Here is a 27,131-nt window from a genome sequence, read left to right as displayed (position 1 = left end):
ATATCTGCTTAATGTTATGAACAGCAGCTACGCAAATTATTCTCCATTTGCTTTTCTGTTTTACCTTGGGACGGGTGTCCCGAGGTGACTAGAGAGGACATATAGAGAGCTTTAGTTTGGATCCAGCCTCTTAAGAAGACCACAGATGACCAACACCTATGAACTGGAGGTAAGTGCCGGGTCACGACAAAAGCAAATACTAATGACTGAGGTTGTCTACATTGAATTCAGTATACAGGTACGAGAATGTTTGCTTTGATGCATCCAGTTTGTACAGTTTACATCTCTGTACAGACTTTAGAAGGATCCCAGCATCAGAAACAAGAGAATGGCTTAGTTTAATGTTCTGGATCACGGAGGATTGTATGTTTGTTCAGAGCATTTGACTGCAGATTGTTTTGTAAATGGGCACAGTGTAATGGAGATATTGCAAAGAAACTTTTGTTGAAAGATGAAGCGGCCAACTGTATTGAATCTGAAAGCAGCTGCATCACAAACTGTAAGTAAATGATTACATATTGCTTTGTCTATATCACAGTTTTATATGGTTATTATCTTCAAAAACGTTCTCACTTGTAATAGCGAGTGGACATTAATACTGTTTTCTATGCAATAATGTTAGCCAATCATAACAGTGGCGGTTTAATGACAGGCCATATATATATATATATATAATTTTTTTTTAAATAATATTTGTTATTTAAAATATTGTAATTTTTTTATGCTGTAACCAATGTGGATTTTTTTTCATTGCATTTAAAGCACATTAAAATTGACACTGGGAAAAAAGGGATAATAATGAAAACAAAATAGTAGGCTGACTAACGTGTGCAGGCCATGGTGGGAGGGTCCTTGCTGGATCTGTAGTAGCTCTTCTCGCAGTGACACTGTGCCGAAGCCTCTGTGTGGCTGGAACTGTGCGGGGGACACTTTGAACATTTGATGTTTCCTGCAAAGGCTTTGTAGAACCCAGGTCTGCAGGCTGTGGGGAAAACATACGAGAAAAGTTAAGGCTGTGCATTCCAGGGTTTAGTAATAATACAAATAGACATTTCTAATTAGGGCTGTCAATCAATTAAAAATTTAATTGAACCTTAAAATTGAATTATAAGGTATGCCAGTTATTTAATGAAATAAATAACAGTTATTCACATATCAATATTTGCTAGAATAAAACCCCCACAAATTTGAAGAAGGCTTTAGAAATTCAATATATTGTATTATTTATGTGTAGTAGTATATGTGAGTACACTACCATTTAAATGTTTGGGGTCATCTTTTTTTTTTTTTTTTTCTTAAAAGAAATTTAACCTACTTTTACTTATCAATGCATTACATTTATCAAAAGTGACAGTAAAGACATTTATAATGTTAGAAATTATTTTTATTTCAAATCAAGCAAACAATCCTGAGAAAAAAATAATGTTTTGTCATCACAGTAATAAATTACATTTTAAAATATATTACAAGTTAAAACATATTTTAAATGGTATTAATATTTCACAATATTACTGTTTTATTGCATTTTTGAACAAATATATGCAGCCTTGGTGAACATGAGAGATTTCTTTTAAAAGCAAAAAATAAACTTTTGAATGGTAGGGTATAAAAATCCACTTTGCAGTCATGTTCACACAAGAAACATTCTAGTATTCCATCTATGCAAAATTATTTTTCTTTTTATGTTATAAATGCAGTGTTATATCAAAGACTATAGAATAACACAAGACGTGTCACTCGTATTGTTTTGAATGGGAGAAAGTGTAACACGCAATATGGTGGAATAAGTCCCACCTTCTAAATAAGAGCCAATCGCCGACTGGTAAAGTCATCACGTCACTTCAGCGGCCGTTAGAATCACCGGTTTCTATAGAAACAGTCAGACGCGCGGTCGCGCGCCTCCGAAGAAACACGCATTGCGCATTAGCTTGATCCAGCATGACATTTTTTTCTTTTTTTTGTCATGATTCGAGCGTTTAGAAACTAAATTTATGAGCTGGTTGTTGTTAGATTTCATTGGTGATTTCAAATATGAAATTTAATCATAAGATTGGCAAACAGTTTTGGAGAATTTGATGTTTCCCCATTCAAAGAGATTGCATGATGCCCAGGATGCCTGAGAGGCGTTTCAAAGATGGCCGCCGAGTTAAATGACTTGTCTTAAAATGACTTTGGTTATATCAAAGTCCCTTTAAGACAAGTCATTTCACTCGGCGGCCATCTTTGAAACGTCTCTCAGGCATCCTGCAGCTCCTATCTCTTTGGGGAAACATCAGATTCTCTAAAACTGTTCGTCAACCTTACGATTAAATTTGATATTTGAAATCACCAATGAAATCTAACAACAACCGACTCATAAATTTAGCTTCTAAACACTCGAATCATGACAAAAATAACTTTTTTTTTTCCAGGCTGGATCAAGCTAATGCGCATGCGCAGACCTAAATGTGCGTCTCTTCGGAGGCGCGCGTCTGACTGTTTCTATAGAAACCGGTGATTCTAACGGCCGCTGAAGTGACGCGATGACTTTACCAGTCGGCGATTGGCTCTTGGCTTTAGAAGGCGCCATATTGCGCGTTACACTTTCTCCCATTCAAAACAATACGAGTGTCTTGTGTTATTCTATAGTCTTTGGTTATATGCAATATTATATTGTTTTAAATTGTTGGTCAAAAATGAAGTGACATGAAGGCCATGTACGGCAACCCATACTCAGAATTTGTCCGACGCATTTAACCCACCCAAGTTAGTGCATACACATTAAGAGCAGTGGAAAAACCATGGACACACACACCCAGAGCAGTGGGCAGCCATTTACTGTGGTACCCGGGGAGACTTGAACCTGTGACCTTCAGGTTACAAGTCTGACCCTCTAACCATTAGGCCACAACTGCTTCTAAAAATACCCCTAAAAATGACCAATTAAATTATGGACACATGAGGCAGATAAAATGTGAGGTGATGTTTTCAATCTTTAACTACCCCGTATGTCTCCATGGAACTGCTAGCTTAAGAGATACATTAAAAGCTTCTCCTTCTCCCTCTTTCTCTCTCTCTATCTCCCTCCAGTGTGCAGCCTAACTCATTTGATCTTTTCTATGCTCCTAACCATAGCAGTTCTTAAACACTCCATCTTGGACTTAGACTCTACACTGAAAGACTCGCCAAGGCCCAGGAGAGCAGCCAGACGAGACTGAGTTAAGTGGTACACACACAAGCACACATATACACATCATAAATGTAAGATAGCAGATCTCTTTCTGAAGTCTCTCTCTCTCTCTCTCTCTCTCTCTCACACACACACACACACACACACACACACAGACACAGACACAGACACAGACACACACACACACACACACACACACACACACACACACACACACACACACACACACACACACACACACACACACACACACACACACACACACACACACTAGTTTTACTTTTATTTAAATTTGCTCCTCAGAGGTTAGTAATTCTCTACAGCCACAACATTACAGGCATTGATCTGTTTCTCTCTGACTCCAGACACCTTCTCCTGTAACAGGGCCATTCCCAGAGAGCTTCGGAGCTTCCCCAGCAGCCTTTCATCCTTATTGTGATGCAGAGAAACAAGTTCTGTGCACAGGACCTCTGTTAGCGTCTTTTAAAATCGGTATAGGCGTTTGGCAGAGTTCCTGGCAAGGAAAACAACTCCAATGTATAAATCATTAATGAGAGTTCTTACTTTTATTTAGATCTGTTGTAAACAAAGTCAACTTCTATTTTATGGAAATGGAGAGCATATGTTATGGAAGCACAAATACGACAAGTAGTCAAACAAATGAGCCACCATCCAGATCTGAGAACTTTTATAAAGAAGGGAAGAAAAAAAAAGATCTTTCATGGTTTGCACATTAAAGTCAACGTGAAATTCTAATTGCAACCTATTTTATTTCTGCAATAAGACATATTGTATAGTGAAACAGGGTTTTACACAGACATAAATGCAGGCTGGGTCTTTTTTTTTTTAGGAATTGATTGGAAAAGCATGCGTTACATCCCAGATAGGACCAGGTGGTTGAAAGGGTGTAGTTAACTCCTTAGCATTCCTGTAAAATTTGCCTAAAATGCCTAAAAAAAGGCATACCCAAAGTTAATTGCATGCTGTTCTTGAACCATTTGAAGTATATGCATGGTTTTGGTCTCTTTTGAAAGGTATGTGTACCACGGGTGGTACTAACAGGTTAAAAATTCAGAGAGGTTCATGACATCAGCTGAAAAGGAAGGGTGGGCTATAGTTATTATATTTTGTTAAATACGTTTTAATGAGAAAAAAAAAAAGGAACATTATTTACTCATGATGTGCACTATAATGTGAAGTAGAAAACAGAGTGGATTAAAAAAAAAAAAAAAGTTTATTTCATTTTTTCCCTAATAATGTCAGATAATAATAGTAGATATATATCACAGGAGAACACTGCTGTCTTCTTCATAAACAGGTACAGTAACTTTTGAAAAGAAAAGAAAAGAAAAAAAAAAAAAAAAAAGGATGTTACAAGATTTTTTTTTTTTTTAATCATTTTTGAACTTTTAGTTTAGATTAAAGCAATTTTAAACATGTTATAATTCAATTGTAATGGATTTTTAAGATTGAAATTGTGAGTCTGAGACAGTGGTCAAACAATAAATATATACAGAAGCAAAAATAAATGTTAAAGATACATATAACAAAAACAGAAAAATAATTTTGAAATCTTAAAAAAAAAACTAAATAAATAAATAATCAACCCCTAGTATATAAGAGTCTCCAAAGTTAAAGAAACCTATTTATATTTATTTATTAGACACCAGTATTGCTCCAACTATTTATGCTCCAAGTATTAAGTATTGACACTTTTACAATGCCCATAGCTGCTCTAATTAGGCCAACAGAAGAAGTAGATCTGCCTCAGTGAAGTGAAGACCAGTGATACCAAGAACGGTACGATTCTGCAGCATTTACCTTTCCCCAGAGGATCCACAGGCAGCCATGCTGCAGAACGGTTCAGCTCTCAATATCAAAGGATGCAAAGCAGGATGAGGCAGCGCTGGAGGCAGGCGTGATAACAAAGTGGTCGTTTAGATCTAGGAAATTAGTTCAATTTTAATTTGCTCACATTGTAAAACGACTCCCAGTATGGCTCTTTGTGAAGCTTGTAATTACACAGAGGGGAAAAAAGAAAAAAAAAAAAAAAAAACATTGGTATGGGTGCACTGGGAAAATAAAAGCAAAAAAACATAAAAACAATACTACATTCACCTTTAATTAAGCTTCATTTTCAGTACAGTTCATTTGGCTTTGTTTGTTTAATGATTTCTGTTGTTTTTAGAACAATTAAGACTCATTCATATACCTCCACTAAATTTCAGGTGCTAAAAGAGTCATTTCTGCTACTTTCACCTCAAAGCAGTTGCTGGATCCAGCGATGCCCACCATTCAGGCATCTACCTTCTAAAAAGCCAATTAAATACAACCCTCAGTGCCAGTTAATGGACTCCGTAATGGCTATGTCAATATGAATATATATTTTCCCCTCAGACAGACATATATTGAGTATCAGCTGACATACTGTCTGAGCAGGGGTTAGAACAGCAGGGAGACAGTAATTTAGAAAATCGATCCAATTCCCTGCAACCACGCTTTAAAGTTTTCTAGAAAACGGCCGTGGCTTTGGGAACAAACCTGAGGAAAGTTGTTCGGTTGCCTGACCTCCAGTTCTGGTTTTGCCTAATGGTCATGTAGCGCATAATAACAACGGAGAAGAGGTTTAGGTGGAATGGAAGAAAGTGAAGGGTTTTATTATTCCGAGTGTGTTTGAATTGTTACAATGACAGACAGCGTAGAGTGTATGTCGTTTTCTCTCTCTCTCCCCCAACAATCATCCCATCTCAATGGCACTTTGCTTGCCCCCAAGGACAAGACCTTTATGACAGGAGGACAAGAGAGTGTCTGTGTGGAAGATATAGTTCTAGAGATTCTTTCCCTGCCCTTCTCTCTTCGTCTTTTCTCGGTGTCTCTTTTCCTCTCTTTCGATGACAGTTTTGGGGCATTTTCCAGCATCGCTGTGTTTGTGTGTATGAGGTGTAAGGGTAGAAGGACATGGGAACTAAGAGAAAGAATTTTAGGAGAGAGAGAGAGAGAGAGAGGAAGAGATGTAGTCCCACAGGTAAACAACTTCATCGTTAGCACAGGGGACTGCCGGTAGAAAATGCAATTATGATTTCGTATGCGGTTTAAAATTCTCATTCGCCTTTAATGAATGGTCTCAGAGCTAGTGACCTGACGGGGCAATGCAGTCTAGGCCTCATCATCTCTCTTCTCTCTCCCTCTCTCTTGCCTTTTCTTGGTCTCTTTATCTCTTTCCTTCATTCTCTCTCTTTGTCCCTCCATCCGCCCACCTCCCTCTCTGTATCTCTGTACTCTCTGTTGACAGTCTATCTGGGTATGGAAATAGGCGATGGAGATTGCCTCTAGCAGTCAGTCCCCAGAGGAGGAAATAGGCCCATGATAGCACAATTACTTAATACGCAAAAAAGCTGAAAATAATAGCTTTGGTGTGTGACGGAAAAAACAAATCGGGGAGCTTTGATAGGCAAAAAAAAAAAAAAAAGAAAAAGAAATTCAATCAGAGGTCCATTTCAGGCAGCCCGGGATCCTGCTGATTCCACTAATTTGTGTTATTCCCTCCACCACCTCCCTCCCCTCAGCATTTAGATATACAAATCCTACTGAATGGTCTTCCTGAATGCTAATCATATCTGTCAGTTAGCAGTTGGCAAACAAAGGGTAGAGTGACAGATTGCTGGAATATACTCAATGCTTCCTCACATGACAGTTTTACAAAACGCAGAGTATTACCAGTCATTATTCAATTTGGAAAGGCAGTCTATAGTGAAAATTGTAATAGACTGCTAAATGTGCTGCCCGACTCGCCGCCCGGAGCGAATATTGAAAAAAGAATTATAAGCATTGAGTTTTAGGACAAATGATTCATTTTTAATCTCCGGTTGGTATTTAACACTAGAACTACCAAGGCAGTCATTTTGACCGTTTTAAAGATTTGCAATGTAATAACTTTGTTGAAATAAAACCCATATAACTACAGTTCCATGAATTTTCTTAAATTAATGTAAATTTTATTTTAACATTGTTATTTTATTAAAATTACAAAACACAAAAGAGTTCTGAGTATTTCTACCTTGAATGGCCATAGCGGTCAATTTGACCGCACATATTACAGGCGTTGTATCTCCTCGGCGATTTTTCACGCCGTTAAAGATGTGCGTAGCTGTTGCCTAGCAACCTTTCTCTGGCAGTTTTGTATGCTTTTGCTAAGCTAAAACTTAGCTTTACCGTCAAAATGGCAACAAGAAAGAAAATGACTGTCACTGAGGTTTTATCCTTGCTTGAGAACATTGATGATGCAGAGTCTGATGAAGGATTATATTATATTGATTATACTGTTATATTATCTGTCCTAATATAACAGAGCTATTTATTCATACTAGATTGCATTAGAGGCTGCATAAAATTGTTTCCGATTCGTGTGGTCCAAACATTTCCGATAATGCTAAAGCATTGTAAACTCCAAAAGTCAAAATGTATTGAATAAAGACAGATGTAATCATTTCCAAAATTCACAATATGTTTTTATCTAATGAAATATTCTGCTTCATTTTATATTTGTTGACATTTTGACTTTCAAAAACAACATTTTAACTGCGGTGAAAAACTTTGATCTCCAGCTTGCCGGATGCAAATTGCGGAAAGCAAATTGCAGCATGCACTTTTGTGGGAGGTCTAGTAGCTCTTACACAATAATATCACGAACATATTATATTATGTATGCTTAAATTACCCCACATTTTTCATAAAACATGACCATAGAAGCTTTGAAGTAAATATAACATGACAAAAATGACATTCACAGCTGTCTGGTATGAACAGTCAAAATGACCGCTATTGGCAGTTCTAGTAGTTATAGAATTCCGGTAGTGCTAGTGTTAAATGTTATGAATGTGATTTTCTACCTCTGAGAGGGGAAACACGTGTGTATTTTCTGCCTTATGCGGAGCAGTAGGCACTCATTGAGCGGAGGAGGAATTCTGCTTTCCATTTATTTGTGTCAATTTGATGTACATTTAAATGGTTGCTAATGCTGCAGTTGCAGTTTTCGTTCTATCTTACTGTGGTACTGTGGAGTTTTTGATATTGCAATCTTTCTCTATCACCATGTGCCACTGAGCAAGACACTTAACCTTAAGAAAAAAAAAATAACATTGGTATGGGTACACTGGGAAAATAAAAGCAAAAAAAAAAAACATATATAAAAAACAAAAAACAATACTACATTCACCTTTAATTAAGCTTCATTTTCAGTACAGTTAATTTGGCTTTATTTGTTTAAGGATTTCTGTTGTTTTTAGAACAATTAAGACTCATTCATATACCTCCACTGAATTTCAGGTGCTAAAAGAGTCATTTCTGCTACTTTCACCTCAAAGCATTTGCTGGATCCAGCAATCCCCGGATCCAGCAATGAGTTGTTGAAATTGCAATCTTTCTCTATCACTATGTGCCACTGAGCAAGACACTTAACCCAGGGTTGCTCTTGGGGGGCTATGCCTACAAACAGTTTATTCAGTAGTAGCACTGGGTGGAATGACATGCAGTATATAACATATAGTGTTACAAAAGTGTCAAACAGTAGAGATTATGCTACATATACATTTATTCTATGGTATGTCTGTAGCAAAAAAAAAAAAAAGGAAAAAAAAAAAGTAAATAAAATAAATATACATACAACAATAGCAAAAAGTGTAGATAGCTTACTTGATTTTAAAGGGAGCAAATTCATTTTGGCGTATCATGCCACACTACATACACGTAGATACATAACAGTAGGTTGTTTACGGTTGCCAAGTACCATCACAGCTTGCCTAATAAATAGAATATAATTCAAATAAATTAGAAATAGAATTATATTGATCTGTCATGCAATATGCACTGGGGCTCATCCAGTCAAATTGATCAATTTATTACTGTTTTGAAAACTGTCTCTAATTTGAGTATTGTTACAGTGTACTAATGCCAAATTTATTAATCTATTATAAATGACTGTGTGGTAAAAAATGATCAATCCATATGATGAAGTGCCTTTCTTTTTGTCAATAAATACATAAATAAAAAGAAAAAAATGCACAGTTGTTATGGAAATTATGGTTCGACACTTCCACATTTTTTAAGCAATATATTTCCACAACTTTTCATTCATTCATGATTACTGTAATGGTGGCTGTAGTAGCGCACAATGAAGCGGGAAATTCAAACTAACAGTCTTTAATGACAAAATTCAAGGAATGCAGGAGAACACGGGAAAGCTATAAACAACAACCAAGTAAAACTAAGATGACAGAACAATGAAGAGAGAAAACTAAGAGTATACACAGAGATAACAAAGTAACTAAATGAACAACAGTGAACGTAATCCAATCAGAAACCATAGAAACTAACTAGCAAACAGAACTCAGGAAAAGCAGCACAGGGAACAAAATGAAAAGGAAACCAAAACAGACAAAGACTTCTAGATTAGTACTTATTTTTGCAGAGCAAAACTAGAAACATTTTTATTCTCTATAGAAGTTTGCCTGCATTTTAAAAACGTTTTCATTACTTTTCATAAATGTTAAAATAACCAGATAGGTTTACATTTTTTAAAATTCAAATTTAGAATATTTAAAAGATTTCAATGCCGATTAGTGTCATGATTATGGACTCTTATTTTGATATTCTGTTTTGTTTCCATTAGTTCATGTGTCCTTGCTTTGTTTAGTTTCTGTTTCCTTCGTTTCTGATTATGTCCTCGTTTGTTCCTATGGTTGCATACTATCTGCACCTGTCTGTCAATATGCCTTGTATTTATACTGTTATGTTTAGCCCCTTGTTGGTTCTTGATTACATTTGTTCAGTTGTGTTCCCTTTCGTGGGAACTATCGACGCTACGTCGGATGACGTGATGGGAACCCTCTGTATTTTGTGTTCGTGAAGCACCTCTGTATCCAACCAATGAAAAGATGTGACGTCAGAGACGGGTGACATCACGGATCAGGAAGCTATAAAGCACATCTGAACACAAAGCACGCCAGCTTCTGTTGTCTTCAGCAAGCGCTCTTTGTATCTTGTGTGTCTTATTTGGTGTTGTTTGTCTTATTACATATAAACAAGTCAAGATCTCTTCGTCTGAGGACAAGAGTATCTCACACCAATCCATATATTTATATATAAAAAAGACACGTATTATGGCGAGAAACAGCAGTGAAATGGGAGTGAGCACAGGCAGCTCTCGAGGGAGCCGTCTGTGTGCACTGTAAAAACTCACTCTCAGGACACTGCTCCAGTGTTCCCCGCGGATCGGGTCCCGCTTCTGCTGAGGCAGGGCGGAGGCTCAGTTCATGGGGTTCACAAATGGATCTGACAGAGGGATTAGAGACGGGCGCGCCTTTTCTCTGCCCTCACCAGCCAGGTTCAGCGCCGTCTCCCAGGTGGAAGCACGCTCTGCGGTTTCTTCCCCCGGGTTGAGGCACCAGTACTCACATGTCCAGCTCTGAGGAGGTGGATATTGTGATATCGATCTGAGGATCGCCACCTCACAGTCACACACACATATCGTGTTTCAAAATCACACGTTTATAACAAATCAATCGTGAACAGCAGTTTGATTTTCCCCCTGTGCTACACTATAAAGCGAGTTGGGATACACACGATTTATGTGTCGTTTGCTAGGAGTGGAGCGTGCACGTCAGCTCACAACTGACAGTGACAGTGTTCATTCATAAAAATGTCCCGAAGAAAAGTATGTACTAGCGGGTGTTTTGAAGCTCCACTCCTGTTGGCTTTATTCTCGAGGGAATAAAAGTCTATTGCAAAGCTCGAATCTCGCGCTTGCCGAGGCAGCGCGTGGATTGAGTTTTCATTAAAGTATATAGCTCAGATCTCGCGCTTGCCGAGGCAGCGCGTAGACTGAGTTTTCATTAAAGAATATATGGCTCGGATCTCGCGTTGCCGAGGCAGCGCGTAGATTAAGTCTGCAAGAATGAAAATACGGCTTGGGTCTTGCGTTTGCCGAGGCTGCGCATATATCACGTGTCCGTAATTATGCATGTGTGTGTATGTGTATGTATATATTAAGGCATCTGAGTAGACGGGAGTTCCCTTTCTCTCTTTCCCTAAAATACCTTGCGAATTATTACGAGCTATAATTCTTTTTTGTATTCTAAATATATTCAGTCTGTTCAAAAAAATATATATTTATATAAAAACTGGCTGCATTTAATTTGAGGATTAAATGAAATATTGAATACATTAAATTCTGAGGAATTTAAAAGTCCGGAGGTAGGCCGGATCTGAGGACCGTCATTATCTCTCGGAAGGCTTCAAAGAAGAGGTCCTGACATTTATAGTGCAGGAACTTTTGAGGGCAGCCCCCTCCGGGGGGATTCGGATATCGGGCCCTCCTCGGTGCCCTCAGGGGACCGTTCTGTCAACCCTGCCACCAAGCGTGAGTCAGGGCACAGCAGTTTCCACCGATCCTCCGAGGAGGGTCGGCCAGCACGTGATTTGTCTGTCTGCCGGTGCGCCGCGTCAGATAGACGAGCCAAGTGCTCAAAAAACACCAGAGACCAGTCTCGAGAGACTGGTTTCCTTAGTAGAATATTTGGAAGAGTGGAAAAATCTCCCGAATGTTTCGAAGTGGGTGCTGCTCATGATAGAACAGGGCTACAGAATTCAGTTCGGTTCACGACCGCCCAAGTTCAATGGGGTGCTTCCTACGGTGGTAACCCCAGAGCAGTCTCTGGTGATGGAGCAAGAAGTAACGACGCTTTTGCAAAAAGGGGCTATAGAAAGGGTTTCCCCTCCCAGCAAAATGTCGGGCTTTTACAGCCGCTACTTCATTGTTCCGAAGAAGGATGGAGGGTTGCGTCCGATCATAGATTTACGTGTGCTAAATCGATCTGTAAAGAAGCTGAAATTCAAAATGCTTACACTCAGACAGATCATCCCTCAGATCAGGTCCGAGGACTGGTTTGTAGCGATAGATCTGAAAGACGCATACTTTCATGTATCCATCCATCCTTCACACAGGAAGTTCCTCAGGTTTGCTTTCGGGGGCGAAGCTTACCAATACAGGGTTCTTCCGTTCGGCCTATCCCTCTCACCCCGCACGTTCACGAAGTGGGTGGATGCAGCGCTGGCTCCGCTGAGACTCCAGGGCATCTGCGTGCTGAACTATATCGACGATTGGTTGATATTAGCTCAAACAGAAAAATTGGCAGTTCAAAATCGAGATGTTGTTCTGTCGCACATGAAGAGGCTTGGGCTGAGGCTCAACGGCAAAAAGAGTGTGCTGGTCCCGAGTCATGTTGCAAACTACTTAGGTGTAATCTGGGATTCCACCACGATGCAGGCGCAGTTGTCCCCTGCTCGTGTGAGTTCCATTCTCGGGGCTGTGAAAGGGGTGAAGTTAGGCCAGTCACTCACTGTAAAACAGTTTCAGAGACTGGTGGGTCTGATGGCAGCTGCGTCCAACGTTATTACTTTTGGCCTTCTGCACATGAGACCCCTACAGTGGTGGCTCAGGACCAAGGGGTTTTCCCCGAGGGGAAATCCTTTTCGCATGATCAAAGTCACGCGCTGATGCCTTCGTGCTCTGGTCATGTGGAAGAAGCCTTGGTTCCTATCCCAGGGACCCGTGCTGGGGACTTCTGGTCGTCGTGTAATGCTTACGACAGATGCTTTCCTCACGGGCTGGGGGGCGATCATGAGTGGTTGCTCGGCTCAGGGTTTCTGGGAGGACCATCAGCGCTCCTGGCACATACATCGGCTGGAGATGATGACGGTGTTTCTTGCTGAGAGCAGCTTACATCCCCGGGCGGTTGAATGTGGGAGCGGACGCCCTGTCGAGGCAGGGCGCGAGACCGGGGGAATGGAAACTCCACACCGAGGTGGTGGAGTTGATATGGAAAACTTTCGGTCGAGCTCAAGTCGATCTATTTTGCCACAGAGGAGTCAGCTCAGTGCCCTCTGTGGTACTCACTTCAGCACCCAGCACCTCTAGGGCTGGATGCCATGCTACAGACGTGGCTGAGGCTACGTCTGTATGCGTTCCCCCCAGTCTCAATGCTCCCGGGAGTTCTGGAGAAGGTTCGCCAGGAGAAGGTCGACCTAATATTGGTGGCCCCTTACTGGCCGACCACAATATGGTTTTCGGACATAATGTCTTTACTTCACGGCTCTCCCTTAGAGCTTCCTCTCAGGCAGGATCTCCTGTCTCAAGCGGGCGGCATGATTCTCCATCCCCGCCCAGAAATGTGGAAATTGTGGGCCTGGCCCCTGAGGGGGCAAGGCTCATAGGAACTGGTCTCTCAACCGAGGTTGTGGAGACCATCCTTCACTCCAGAGCTCCCTCCACAAGGAAGTTGTACTTATATAAATGGAAATTGTTCTCTGTGTGGTGTGAACAGCATAATTTGGACCCGGTCCATTCTTCTGTCTTTGACGTGCTTCAGTTCCTTCAGGAAAAGTTCTCGGAAGGTTTAACCCCTTCCACGCTGAAAGTTTATGTGGCCGCTATTTCGGCTCATTATATCCCTGTAGGGGGCTTCTCGCTGGGTCGAGACCCCCTAGTAGTACGCTTCCTCCGTGGTGCACTCAGGTTGAGACCTGTGGTGTGCACAAAGACCCCGACCTGGGACCTCACTATTGTGCTCCAAGGGCTGGCTGAGGCTCCCTTCTAGCCAATAGAGGAGGTGTCAGACAAGTTCTTGACACTTAAAACTATCTGTCTCTTGGCCGTCTCTTCTTTGAAGAGAATTGGTGATTTACAAGCGCTGTCAGTCGCTCCATCTTGTCTTGAGTTTGCACCTGGTATGGTGAAAGTCTTTCTGCATACCAGGCCGGGCTATGTTCCAAAGGTCCGACGAGGGTCCCAGGCCCCATTGTACTTGAGGCTTTCTGCCTGCCTCCTTTCGCAAACTTGGATCAGGAAAGGAAGAATCTGCTTTGCCCTGTAAGAGCATTAGATGCGTATGTTCACAGAGCTGCCCTGTGGAGAAAAACAGAACAATTGTTTGTATGTTATGGGTCCCCTAAGAAGGGGGGCCCAGCATCTAAACAGCGGATGAACAAGTGGGTGGTCGAGGCCATCTCACTTGCGTATGAGACGGTGGGGCGCCCGTGTCCTTTGATGGTGCGGGCTCACTCCACGAGAGGTATGCCCGCGTTCAGAGCTCTCCTATCTGGTGTCTCTATGGACGACATTTGTGGTGCGGCTGGATGGTCATCCCAGCACACCTTTATCAGATTTTACAATCTTCACCTTAACATCACTCCGGGGGCCAGGATGCTACAAGATAGCAGCCAGGCACTCGGAGAGACGGCGTAGTTGGGATTGCGTTCCCATCACGTCATCCGACGTAGCGTCGATAGTTCCCACGAAAGGGAACGTCTCGGGTTACGAGTGTAACCCTTGTTCCCTGAGTAAGGGAACGAGACGCTACGTCACGTGGCCGTATCTCCTGCATACCTGGTGCGCTTGCTTCAGACATTTTACAGAAGCTGGCGTGCTTTGTGTTCAGGTGTGCTTTATAGCTTCCTGATCCGTGACGTCACCCGTCTCTGACATTACGTCTTTTCATTGGTTGGATACAGAGGTGCTTCACGAACACAAAATACAGAGGGTTCCCATCACGTCATCCAACGTAGCGTCTCGTTCCCTTACTCAGGGAACAAGGGTTACACTCGTAACCCGAGACGTTTTATTGTTACTCTGTGATTTCTAGTGTTTTCCTAGTTTAACCTGTTAACTGTCACCCCCACATTTTTTTTTTAGACAAGAAAATGCACTATCCAAACTTAAATGGTTGTAATTCAAGAATACTTTGGAGTATAGACATAAGGCTGGTCTTGTTTTAAAGATGAAATTTGGCAGATTATTGTAGAAGTGAAATAACTTATGTAAGTGAAACAGAAAAAAGTTATAGAAGTTTAAGTTTATGAAAATGTAAAATGTAAAAATATTATATTTTATATTTTATAAAAAATATATATTTTACAAAACAAGTTTTACTCTAAAACTGCAAGGGAATCAAAGCCAAAAATCTGAACAAGTTGTGTTCTAAATTTCAGGTTGATATCTCAAAAAATGAGCTTTCAGTAAGATTTTGTTTGGGCGCAGTACCACACTTTTTCACTAGATGACAATCAAGCTCCATTACTGACCATATAAAGGTGACTCCATTTCCATATATGGTTTGAGTGATCTGAACCATATATTTCCATTATTTTCATACAATTTATGAAGTAGACATCATATATAGAAGTAGTATGGGAAGTTTGGCAGAATTTGATATGAATTCAGCCCCTAATAAACATAAAAATAACATGTTGGTGGGTTATAGATCGCTGCCACAATCATAAATGTTTTTTTTTTTTCTATTAAAAACATTTTCAGACATTTTTTTTCTCAAAAAATTGAATAGATGTCATCATTTGGCATGAAAACAATATGTTTCAACGAATCTTTAATGATTTTTCATGTTCATCGCTATTTCAAAATAAAGGTCTGAACATGCCTTATGAGTATGAAAATATGCTTGTTGCAAATTGATAAATTACTGCTCCTCTGTAATTTATTTTGAAAATCAGTCACCAAATGTGTAAACTAGAGATTCTAAGCTTTCAAATGATATATAGTTTGTCAAGATTAGTTTAGGTTTAGTATAGAATATTACTGTTTTAAATATGTAATGGCTGTGGGCCCACCGGTTGGCCCATGACAGTTAACAGGTTAATTGAAGTTAAAAGTTTTTTTTTTCTGTGGTAATCTCCATTGTGTGATTTGTACAACCACCCGTTACAGTGGGAACCATGTATATTAAATATTTTGGCCTAAAAAAGCCTAAATTCAATCTGTTCATCATATAAAGCAAACATGGACTAAATTGCTCAATTCATATAAATTAGTTTTACAATCTCTTTATGAACTTTTTGAAGCGTCAAAGTGTCAGTTGTGTAGCTGTATATGGAGGGACAGAATGCTGTGAGATTTTATCAAAAAGATGTTCATTTGTGTTCCGAAGATGAACAAAAGTCTTACGGGTTTGGAACGACATGAGGGTGAGTAATTAATGACAGAATTTTCATTTTTGGGTGAACTAACCCTTTAACTAACAAGAAACTCTGATTAATTCATTAGTAAGTAATAGCGCTCATTTGAATAGAGGGTATGCACGTGACGTCACTGTTGGCTGCATTGACTGTGGCAGCATTGGTTTTCAGGGTGAATGCCACGGAAAATACAGAAAACCACATCCAAAATGGGAAAGAACTTTGCGAATGACTGTACAAATAGATTTGACAAGAAATCTGAGGTATATTTTTACAGACTCCAGAAAGCTACAGACAATTCACAGACAACTGGACTCCGGGCAGAGAAACCTGGATTGCAGTTATTATTTTGGGGTAAAATCAGATATATTGTATTGACAACTCGTAAATTAAATATGTACTGTCTTATATTCTGCATAACTGGGTCTTTTTAAATAAACACTGACAAAAAACTATACAATTTTTAGGGCTGGACCATTTGACGATATCTATAACATTAATATAAATGATCACTCAGATTTAGACCTACCTATAGTGTATTTATATAAAGCATTCACAGGAAGATTTGCTTTATGTATTTCCCTGGCGACAAAATGAGGCACATCTAAATGTCAGGAAACACGATTCCTAGCTGCATGTCAATATCCATGGATTAGGTTTCTTTGACAAGATGTAAGGAACACTATCGAGCCCAACCTTTAGTGTAATCGTTTGTTTTACTCGCGTTTTTGCAGTTTCCCCTATTAAATCCATTCATGCAGCAGGCTCTTTTGCCACTCAGTTCAGATGAGGGAGCGCGTTCTGGCGGGAAAGTGACATCAATGCATACCTTCTATAAGGTAGTTCACTATTAGCTAATCAATAACAACTATTTTTTCATACATCCCAGAGGACTACTAAGAATACACAGGTTCATAATTAATGTGAATAATGCATAATGCATAAGTAAGATCAATTAGAAAGTATTTCAAACTCCTTTATAAGGTATTACTAATTATTTGGTACAGTATTCTAAATTGAAAAGCACAATAACTCTCTAGTAATGACTGAAGTCAAGAGGTTTTTGTAAGGTTTTGGATAATATTGCTTCTGACAGATTTGGTAATACTTGAATCATTACAAGTGGGTTACCATGATCTTCACTTTAGAATACTGATCCAAATAATTAGTCATTCCTTCTGAAGGATTTGTTAATACTTGAGTCATTACTAGTAGGTTACCATGATCTTTACTTTAGAATTAATTATACATTGTGCATTAAAGGCAGCAATTTGTTTTATAAAAACTTTCTGTTATACTGGTTGAAACTCTCTTCACATCCTGATAGCAATCAATAATAGAAGTGGCCTAAATATGTGAAAAAAAAAAAAAAAAAAAAGTACATATATCTTCTGTGGAAGTCTCAGGACCAAAACATGTTCTCTCTGAATCTATTACAGTTCCTGAATCTATTACAGTTCCTGAATCTATTGCAGTTCCTCCAAAACAAAGCAGCAGCTTATGCTGCATTCACACCATGTTGTAACCGTAATTACCAAATGGCTACCTGTGACGTTCTACCTGGAGCTCTTCACATCCTCAGACTCAGATTTATGTGTTTCTTTGTCAACACTATCAATGCTGAAATTAATCTACAGCAGTCAGGTTGTACAAGTTTGAGCTCTGTAAGTTGTTACATTCATTATTATTGTAATGTTATGTGCTTTGAGATATGAGGTAATTTAATGCTGTATCTCGTTTCGTGGTGCTCTGCAAATTCTGCTTTCAAAGTAGGATGCTAATAGCTTGCTATTAACCCTTTCACATGTAAGTTTAAAATATTCTGGCTGACCCCCCAGTGTGAGTTTTTCAAGGCGACCATTATTAGAACGTATCACTTTATTGTTTCCATGGTGACGCGTCATTGCTTGTAACGTGACACACCGCAACGCTGTATGACTGATGATCTGCTTTTATTTCATTTTTTCCTTTTTTATTCAAAATCCTCACAAATTTATTAGCATGAAATATCTGATATTCAGATTGTCAAAACTGAGCAAGTGGATGTGTTTTGCTGTTTAAACACCTTTTATAACGATCGTGATAGTTGAACTATATGCGCGATGGGCGCCGCCATGCTAGTTTGTGCCGCACAGAGAATTGGATCTGTTGGATTTACAACACGCAAATTCATCCACTTCTCTCAAAATACATGAAAGTAAGTGAGCCGGTGAACTGGGGAAGAATAGAGTAAACTTTAAAGTTACACACACAATGTGTATCTGATATGAATAAAACGTGTTGTCTAATTATAATGAAAAGGATTGTTACTGCCGCTTCTATAGACATTAGTGTGTATATTACAAACACTAAATGTATTGTTTTGTTAGTACTTATGTGTATGTAAGTGTCTGAAACCTAAAATAAACATTATGTGGTTGAAAACACTTTGTGATATATGAAAAGTGCTGAGCGCATCCGGCTCGGTGCCAGCCAAAGCATGCAAACACATTTGAATTTGGCCGTTGATCACATGATGCACTGAACTTTTAATCACACCGGTGTGATCGCACACATCAAAGGGTTAACAGCCTCTCCAAACTTTTTTATTAGTTAATAGTAGTTTTTATAATGTTAATATTGTGTTACTCATTTGTTCCTGTTTAGATATTCATTAATGACTGAACAGTATTCTAAAAGTGTTACCATGTTACTCAATAAAAATGTTCATGTTCATGTTAGTTAACAGTGCATTAACTAATGTTAACAAATACAACCTTTGATATTAAAATGCATTAGTAAATGTTGAAATTAACATTAGCTAATATTAATTAATGCTTTAGAAGTATTGTTTATGTTAGTCCATGTTAACACATGTAGTTAACTAATATTAACAAATTAAACCTATTTGTAAAGTATACTTTATACCATGAGCTTGATATAAAATGACTTTACTGTGATCTGGTAAGATTTTAGTATCCCACCCTTATATCATCAGTGTATGAATCAGGGCTTTGGATTAAAAAAAGTATCTTAAAACTACAATGGCCACATCCACAGTTCTCTGGAACTACCGTTGGCAGACGCTGAAGGACAATGTTTCTGATGCAATGCTCTTGTACTCCATATCATAAACATGTCTTTGTCCTTCCTCTAAATTTCTATTCTGCTCTTTTTTTCCTTTGTTTCATCATCTCTTTTTCCTTGGTTCCTCCTTTTCTACCTCACTCTGTCCCTCCGTTGCTCTTCAACCACCCTCACCCCACTCTCCTCCCATTTCTTTTTCTCTCACCCTTTTGCTCCCACCATCATTAAACTTTAAGCTCTCGTTGTATTTTTTCTTCCTTTTTTGACTATGAGTCCATTTTTTTGCTGGGTGGAATTAAAGAGAGGAAAAACAAAGTTAATGAATTCTTAATGAGAAGCACCGAGGCTGGAGGTGACACAGGGGAAAAATACTTCCCTCCCCCTGATTGATGATCATAAGAGCACATTCAAATAAACCAAACAGAGTGATTTATTTCCTGCTGTGTGAGACCTCAGCCACTGGCATATACAGGAAACATATTTGACAGATACCGAGAGACAAAGCGCTCGACTGCAGCCATCAGTTAAGGCTTAACTGCAGGGTCCTTAGGCTGCTGTGGATGGACATTTGCTTTTGACAGTTCAAGGAAGTGTTCGGGTCATATGGGAGAGCTGAGACAGCTTCAGGGGTTTGAAAGATGGATACACACAAGCCATGAATGTAAGTGCACTTAAGTATGTATGACAGGTTAAACGGTGACCTGATGCTTACCCTATTGCTTAGCAGTCTCCACCAATTAGTTTCATTATCTTAGTGGCCAGCCTCTGACCTAGATGTAAAAGTGCTATCCCAGAGAGAAAACACTCTATAGCACAAAGTTCACCCATCTGACAAGCTTAATTAACATGTAATAGGCTGAATGAGCTCCTTCACACATACTGGCATTCAATCGATTTGGATTCAATTATCATTTATGGTGCAATCAAATCTAAGCCTGCTTAGAGAGTGTAATAGGCTCCTAATTCGGAATGATAGTATTATGCATTGAGTATTTGAACTTTATGCTGTTAAGACATTTAAAGCCACCATTAGGCATGTAGAAATTAGCAAAATACAACTTAAATTAAAATAAATCTGAATGTGTGAGCATTGTGATGTTTGATCTTGAGACAATATTGTACTTTAATGTCAGCTTTTTGTGTCTGCTGAATCATATAGAAGCAATATTAAGGATTTCTGTTTTTATTTACATAAAAAAGAACACTGTGCAAAGTTGTAACTTTCACGCAGCTATATTTTAATGCTGTTCCCTAAACCCAGAACATTCTCTCTTCAGTATACTGAACTCTGCATAACTGTTTTTTTGTTTGTTTGTTTTTTTTTTGGAGAATTGAGCATCCTAACTGCGGATAGTGAGATAACTGATGTATCAATCAAAAAATTTCCCTGAGTTGCAGAATTGTCTGAATGGCCCCAGTTCTCTGTTTTCATGCCCCGTGCTCAGTACTCTTTACTGCAGTGCTCAATCCATAGAGAACAAGGAGAAAAACAAGATGAGAATGAGTCCAAATAAATATATCTGCCTGATGATCTGCAAGTTATTTCTATATAAAAGCAAATTAATAAATGAAATGTTTACTCAAACCACTGCAAGCTTGAGATATTCCTCGATGTTAAAGTTATCCACAAATCTAACCAACCTGTAATACAGAAGAGTAAATACTACTGCACATTCATCATATTGTTTCTCTCCATTTTAGTTAGAGTACATTGCACTTTATTACTAAAATATAAATACATACAGTTGTCTATTATTTTGGGAAAAAAAAAAAATAATAAATTAGCAAAGTGCAACTGTTAGGCTTATGCTAACCAAGAAAGAAAAAAAAAAGTACCCTTTTAACACCAAATCCATATCCACAGTCTTAAAATGTTTTTGTGAAGGGCCTGTCTGGTGGATGGACAGGTGTAAAAACAGTTTCAAGTGCCCACAGGCAGAACGTATTATAAATACTGTCTTATGCTAACCAAGAAAGAAAAAAAAAAGTACCCTTTTAACACCAAATCCATATCCACAGTCTTAAAATGTTTTTGTGAAGGGCCTGTCTGGTGGATGGACAGGTGTAAAAACAGTTTCAAGTGCCCACAGGCAGAACGTATTATAAATACTGTCTTAATGGCAGTTAAGAACTAGAGCGCGAGAGACTGGATGACTATTTAAAAGTCAGCAGCGTGTGTAAATGAGAGATGTGGAGTGATTCTGCCCGTGTAAAGGTATAAGAGAAGAGAGGGAGGCCGACAGAGCGATGAGAATGCCTCTAAACGTAATCATTTCAAAACGATGAACTGCCACTCAAAGGAAGGGGGGTAAATGGGTGTCATTTGCAAGTAATTAAGTGAATGTGAATGTGTGAATTCAAACGTATGCAGATTTTCTCATTAACAATTGTCACTTGAAGTGAAGAGCTCAATGAATCAGCATTGTCTTTGCATTTTATATACTTTTAAGCAAGATTTAAGCCCTCAGTCGTGCTAAATACCACAAATTAGGTACTGTAATGTATTTTTGCACTTACTTTAATTATAAATGTCTCTTCAGGGAAAAGGGCAGTACTGGCTCTTCATTGGGATTTGAGCATGCCAAAAAAGAATGAATCAATAAATAAACTTTAAATATTTATTTATTGATAATTGATGATAATAATAAGAACATGGTGGGGATATTCCTGCAAATCTAGCATCATATATTTATGGGCTGCTGATGAATTAAAATGGTTGATACAGTTAATTACATGATTTGCTGCTTAATGAATCAAATTAATTACTTGCATTATTACAATATTTGCTAAGAAAACCCCACAAATGAAGGTAATTTAAGAGATTAAAATCTCTATTGTGGCAGACACTGAACAAACATTACAACAATATCTTCATGGCTGTGATTTGGCTGTAGGTAATCACCATAAATTGTAAAAAATACGGATGTAGTGTCCGTGACATCACCTGTAGATTTCTGAAGAGCATTTCTGAAGCGAAAATGAGGCCGCTGCCATCTTAGCAGCACGTCACCGTGCGTCACTCCTGAATAACTGAAAATGGGCAAAAAGGTGGGACATGGTTGGAACTGAGGTGCCTGGTTGCTGAAACAATGCCCACCTAGCATGACGTGATCATGTTATCAGGCTTAAGACTCTATCTATGTATCTTAGACACTATCTAAAATATTAATGAAGTTATATCATTTAAATGTTCTAAGGTTTACTATCTATGGTGTCTTTTTTACGATATAGATGCTCCAGCACCAGTAATTGTAATTTGTGTCGGGTGTGCAAATGATAACACGCAAAATCAAAACAGGAAACTTTTAGCCAATGCCAAGACGATCCAACAACATGTGTTCTGTTTATCTTCCACATGTTGTAAACAGATGCACATCTGTCTCAACCATATAACCGCACAGCAAGCCATATTATTTGATAATTGTATAAAATAATCCCAAAAAAGCACAAACATGGCAGAGATGGCAAAGGCAAACCTGTCACTCAAGTGACCACGCACTTAAAGCGGAACTCAGTAAGATTTGCGAAGCTCCCCCTACAGTTTCCTTCAGTGAATCACACTGTCATAAATACTCCAAGCGCAGCTCTGGACTACAACGACACTCACCAGCGCAGTAGTTTTGCAAATACAGTACAAGAAAGAGTAGGTGGGTAATTTGCAAATACAGTACACTCGATGGAGGTGGGTAATTTTCGAAATTGCCTTATAAAGTCATAATATATACATTGTTTTTGAATTATCGTACAGCATTTTGTCACTCTCGCGTGAACGTGAACATGAGGCGAGATTGTGTCGGATCGATGCAGCTCAACTTGCAAGTGCTGTATTCTGGCGTAGACGTGCCAGAGGGGGTTAGTGCTCGCCTCAAACACACCACTACAAGTCAATTAACCATCGCAAGGAACCATCGTAAAAAGTTACTTAGTTCTGCTTAAATTATGCAGAACTTTAAGGCTTAATATAATTTAAATGGATGAGTTATAAAAAAACAAATCACCCCCCTCAGAGTTGAGGACGGAATTAACTGTATAGACCAAAACCACAATTTGATCCATGCTGTAGACATGTTTTTTTCTGCTGTAAATTTGGGCATTTTAACATGGGACTCAATAAGATTCCGCTATCTTTTGGAGTCTGTCCCTAGCGGCCAATGAATCGCAGTTTAAGTCACTTCCGTATTGGCTTCAAGAGAAACTGTGGGAGGTTGCCTCTTGATATAGAGCGGTATAACACGACTACTCGTGTGATATTGCATTTATACAACAGTTCGATGGCACAAGTGAGTAAATAAATAAGAAACATCAACAGAGTGTCTATAACACTCTCTTTTGTGCAGAACCACTTCCTTCCACCACGTATTCAAATCTGAAGTTGACAGTTTAACAGTTGAGCCAAAGCCTCCGTTAATAATTCTAAAATGTCACTTTGGAACTAGTAATGAAGAAACGTTGAGTCACTTCATTGAAGCTTACTGGATTATGTAGAGTAGACTATTATGTCATTATGAGAAAGAGATCGACTAAACAAGTGTATTACCTGCATCTGATATAGCAAACATTCTTCAGGTCGATGACCATAATATTACAGTATATCCATTATAAAAAAAATCAGTTTGAATGTCCACTGAGGAAAGCGATATCTTAGTCTTTGTCCTTTTAAGATTTGCCATAACAGCGCTCAAACAACGTACTTTTTTACAACCAGTCCCTTTCAATTTGCTACTGACTGACTCAAAAAGACAGTCTTTGTCACCATCTAATGGCATAGTAACTTTCACTAAGTTCCATATCACAATCACTAACGAACCCTTTCTGAATACCAAATACGGCATATTGTTTATATAAAATAATATTTATTGAAAAATAATATTTAAATTAACAACGATAGCCATTATAAAAGACAATAGGAAATTGACACAAGCAAACAATTCAAATGTACAAAATCAACGCATGGAGCTAACATCTCTGAAAGTGTCTAAACAAACTGTATATAGGCACTGTGTTTATATATGAGTCACATATTCAAGGTCTAAATAACTATATTATCACCTAAAAACTCTTAAAACTACATTCCATGACACAACAGTAGTATTTGTAAAAGTGGATTTGCTTGACCGCCATGACAGTCAAGCTGAGTGATACAAATCAGGTGCTGATACTGGTTGAATATCGCATGGCTGGGAAAGGCTCTCAGCCAATAAGATTTGTGAACCAGAACAAACTGTTTTATAAATGTACTGTCATGACGGTCGAGCAAATCCATTATATGTTTTACAAATAGTACTGTGCTATATCAGATGCAGGTAATACACTCGTTTAGTCGAACTGTTGTATAAATGCAATATCACATGAGTAGCCGTACAATATGGCTGTATATCAGCATGGCTGTGATTCACGGCCGTAGGTAATCACAGCGTGCTGTTATTATTTAAAGTTGGGACATTTTGTAAAATGTAATAAAATCAAGAGTGCATGTGATTCTCTTTAAACTTTTTTAACTGAGAAAAGTACAAAGAAAAGTTTTTCAATGTTTTCAATCACCAACTCAATTATATTTTGTAAATATAAACAAATTTTGATTTTGATAGCTGCAACACACTCCAAAAAAGTTGGGACAGAGGCATGTTTAGCACTGTGTCACATCAACTTTCCTTTTAATTACACATTTTAAATGTTTGGGAATACTAATTATTGCAGTTTTGCAAGTGTCATTTTTGCCCAATCTCACTTGATACAAGACAGTTGCTCAACAGTCCGTGGTCGTCGTTGTCTGATTCTCCTTTTCATGAGGGGCCATACATTTTCAATAAGAGACAGATCTGGACAGCAGACAGGCCAGTCAAGCACATCCACTCTATGGTGTAGAGTGCCTAAAAAAATACTCTGTTGAAGCAAGTGCAGAATGAGGCCTGGCACTGCTTGATTCCCAGGAAAGATGTCAGCTTGATGGCAGTATATGTCTCTGTACAATCCCAGTATGTGTCTCAACGTCAATGGTACTTTCACACATATGTAAGTCACCCATGCCATTTACGCTGCTGTATCCCCATACCATGACAGGTGCTTGCTTTTGCTGATTAAAGTCTGGATGGTCCCTTTTGTCTTTGGCACTGAGATGAAACATGGACTCATCTGACCACAGCACACATTACCACTGTCTTTTAGACCATCTGAGATGAGCTCGGGCCCAGAGAACTCGGCAACATCTCATTATTGAACAGAAGTATAGCTTTCTTCTTGTGTAACAGAGATTTGAGTTGCATTTCTTGATGCAGCTGCAGACTGTGTTAAGTGACAACGGTTTTCCAAAATACTCTCGAGCCCATGTGGCTATATTTAAGACAGCGGCATGACGGTTTCGCATGCAATGCCATCTGAGGGCTCGAAGGTCACACATTCAACGGAGGTCTCCTGCCTTTCCCTACATGGCCTGAGATTTCTCTGAATTTCCTGAATCTTTTTGCAATATTATGTATGGTAGATGGTGAAAGACCTAAAAACTTTGCAATCTTGAGAAATGTGATTTTTGAATTGTTGGACAATTCTCTCATGAAATTTGGTGAGCAATGACCCTTTCAAAGACTGATCTTTTGGTGGATGCTCCTTTTATACCCAAACATGATACCATCATCGATTACCAATTCACCTGCTAATTCTGGACTGTTTCAAATCAGTTTAACTGGGATATTCTATAATCTTTTCAGTTTTATTTTGCCTCTGTCCCAACTTTTTTGGAGTGTGTTGTAGCCATCAAAATCAAAATTTGTTTATGTTTACAAAATATAATTAATTTGGCCAGTGAAAACATTGGAATATTTTTCTTTGTACTTTTGTCAGTCAAATAAAGTTTAAAGAGAATTAACAAATCTTGATTTTAATTAACTAATTAACAGATTCTTGATTTTATTACATTTCACAAAATGTCCAAACTATTCTGGAATTGGGGTTGTATATAACAGTTGATAAACAGTATATGTGATGTTAATGATACATATGCCATTAACATAACATAAGTCCACAGTATTTGTTTGTGGAATGTTTCACCATCTTGTGTCAAAAGTGCCACACAACTTTATTATGTCATTTTTTAACACATTATTTATTTGAATTAATTATTTAAGTTTTATTTTATTAATGAAGAATTAAATAAATGAATTGTCCTAACTGTTTGTGTTGTAAGATCACAAGCACTACATAGTTGTCTTAAATTTTTAGGTGCTGATCCTGTCTCTGGCTCTTCCTGTCTGACTCGGTTACCCAATAACCCTCCCCACCCAACCCTGGATGCATGCAGGCATGCACAGGGATCATTTCAGCTCCCATCTGCTTTTAGTACTGCAATATGAATTCTAAATATTGCCTGGCCAGGAACAATAAGAAGGGAAAAATCGTCTATATTTACATAAACAGCCTGGACCCATCACATTTCACAATCCAGATATATATTTTACAGAAAGCAATTCCATTTCTTCTGAGAACGACATTAAGGGAAAACTAATCCAAAACCCTACTTTTTAGGTTGCACTTTTTCTAATTTAACAGTTTTAGAGGAAGGGAGGTGACGCAGATGACAATCATTGCTTATTTTGAATATGAGTATGATGAAAGTTATGCATTTAGAAATTGCATTTCTTGTTTATCTTTCCACCCAAAACTCACAATCATCAGTTTGAAAGTCTGACTCTGCGGCAATGAGTGACGGCTGAAGCGAAGCCAAGGCTTCCATCCGGAAAACAAAGAGAACATATGGGACAAGAAGAAAGAGTGGATCATTCATCAAGAAATCCTGATGTATTCTAAGGAATATCCATCATACCCTAAGGACAAAATGCTGCAAAGAAATAAATGGAAAGAAAGAGGAAGGTTGCATTTG

At 38.6% G+C, this 27,131-nt stretch overlaps 1 protein-coding gene across 2 annotated transcripts in view; it reads right to left on the bottom strand.

The window, feature by feature from the left end:
* The window catches only part of epha6 (eph receptor A6), a 175,690-nt gene that overhangs the window by 41,372 nt on the left and 107,187 nt on the right, over positions 1-27,131 (bottom strand). For both annotated transcript variants that reach the window (XM_067405288.1, XM_067405289.1), the window contains exon 4: positions 827-982. In XM_067405288.1, the coding sequence (XP_067261389.1) occupies positions 827-982 (156 nt within the window). The remainder of the gene's footprint in view (positions 1-826; positions 983-27,131) is intronic.

Source organism: Chanodichthys erythropterus, chromosome 12 (genome assembly GCF_024489055.1).
Source record: "Chanodichthys erythropterus isolate Z2021 chromosome 12, ASM2448905v1, whole genome shotgun sequence".
NCBI classification, from domain to species: domain Eukaryota; kingdom Metazoa; phylum Chordata; class Actinopteri; order Cypriniformes; family Xenocyprididae; genus Chanodichthys; species Chanodichthys erythropterus.
Note: the sequence above shows the minus strand (reverse complement) of the source record. Positions and strands in the feature narration are given on the sequence as shown.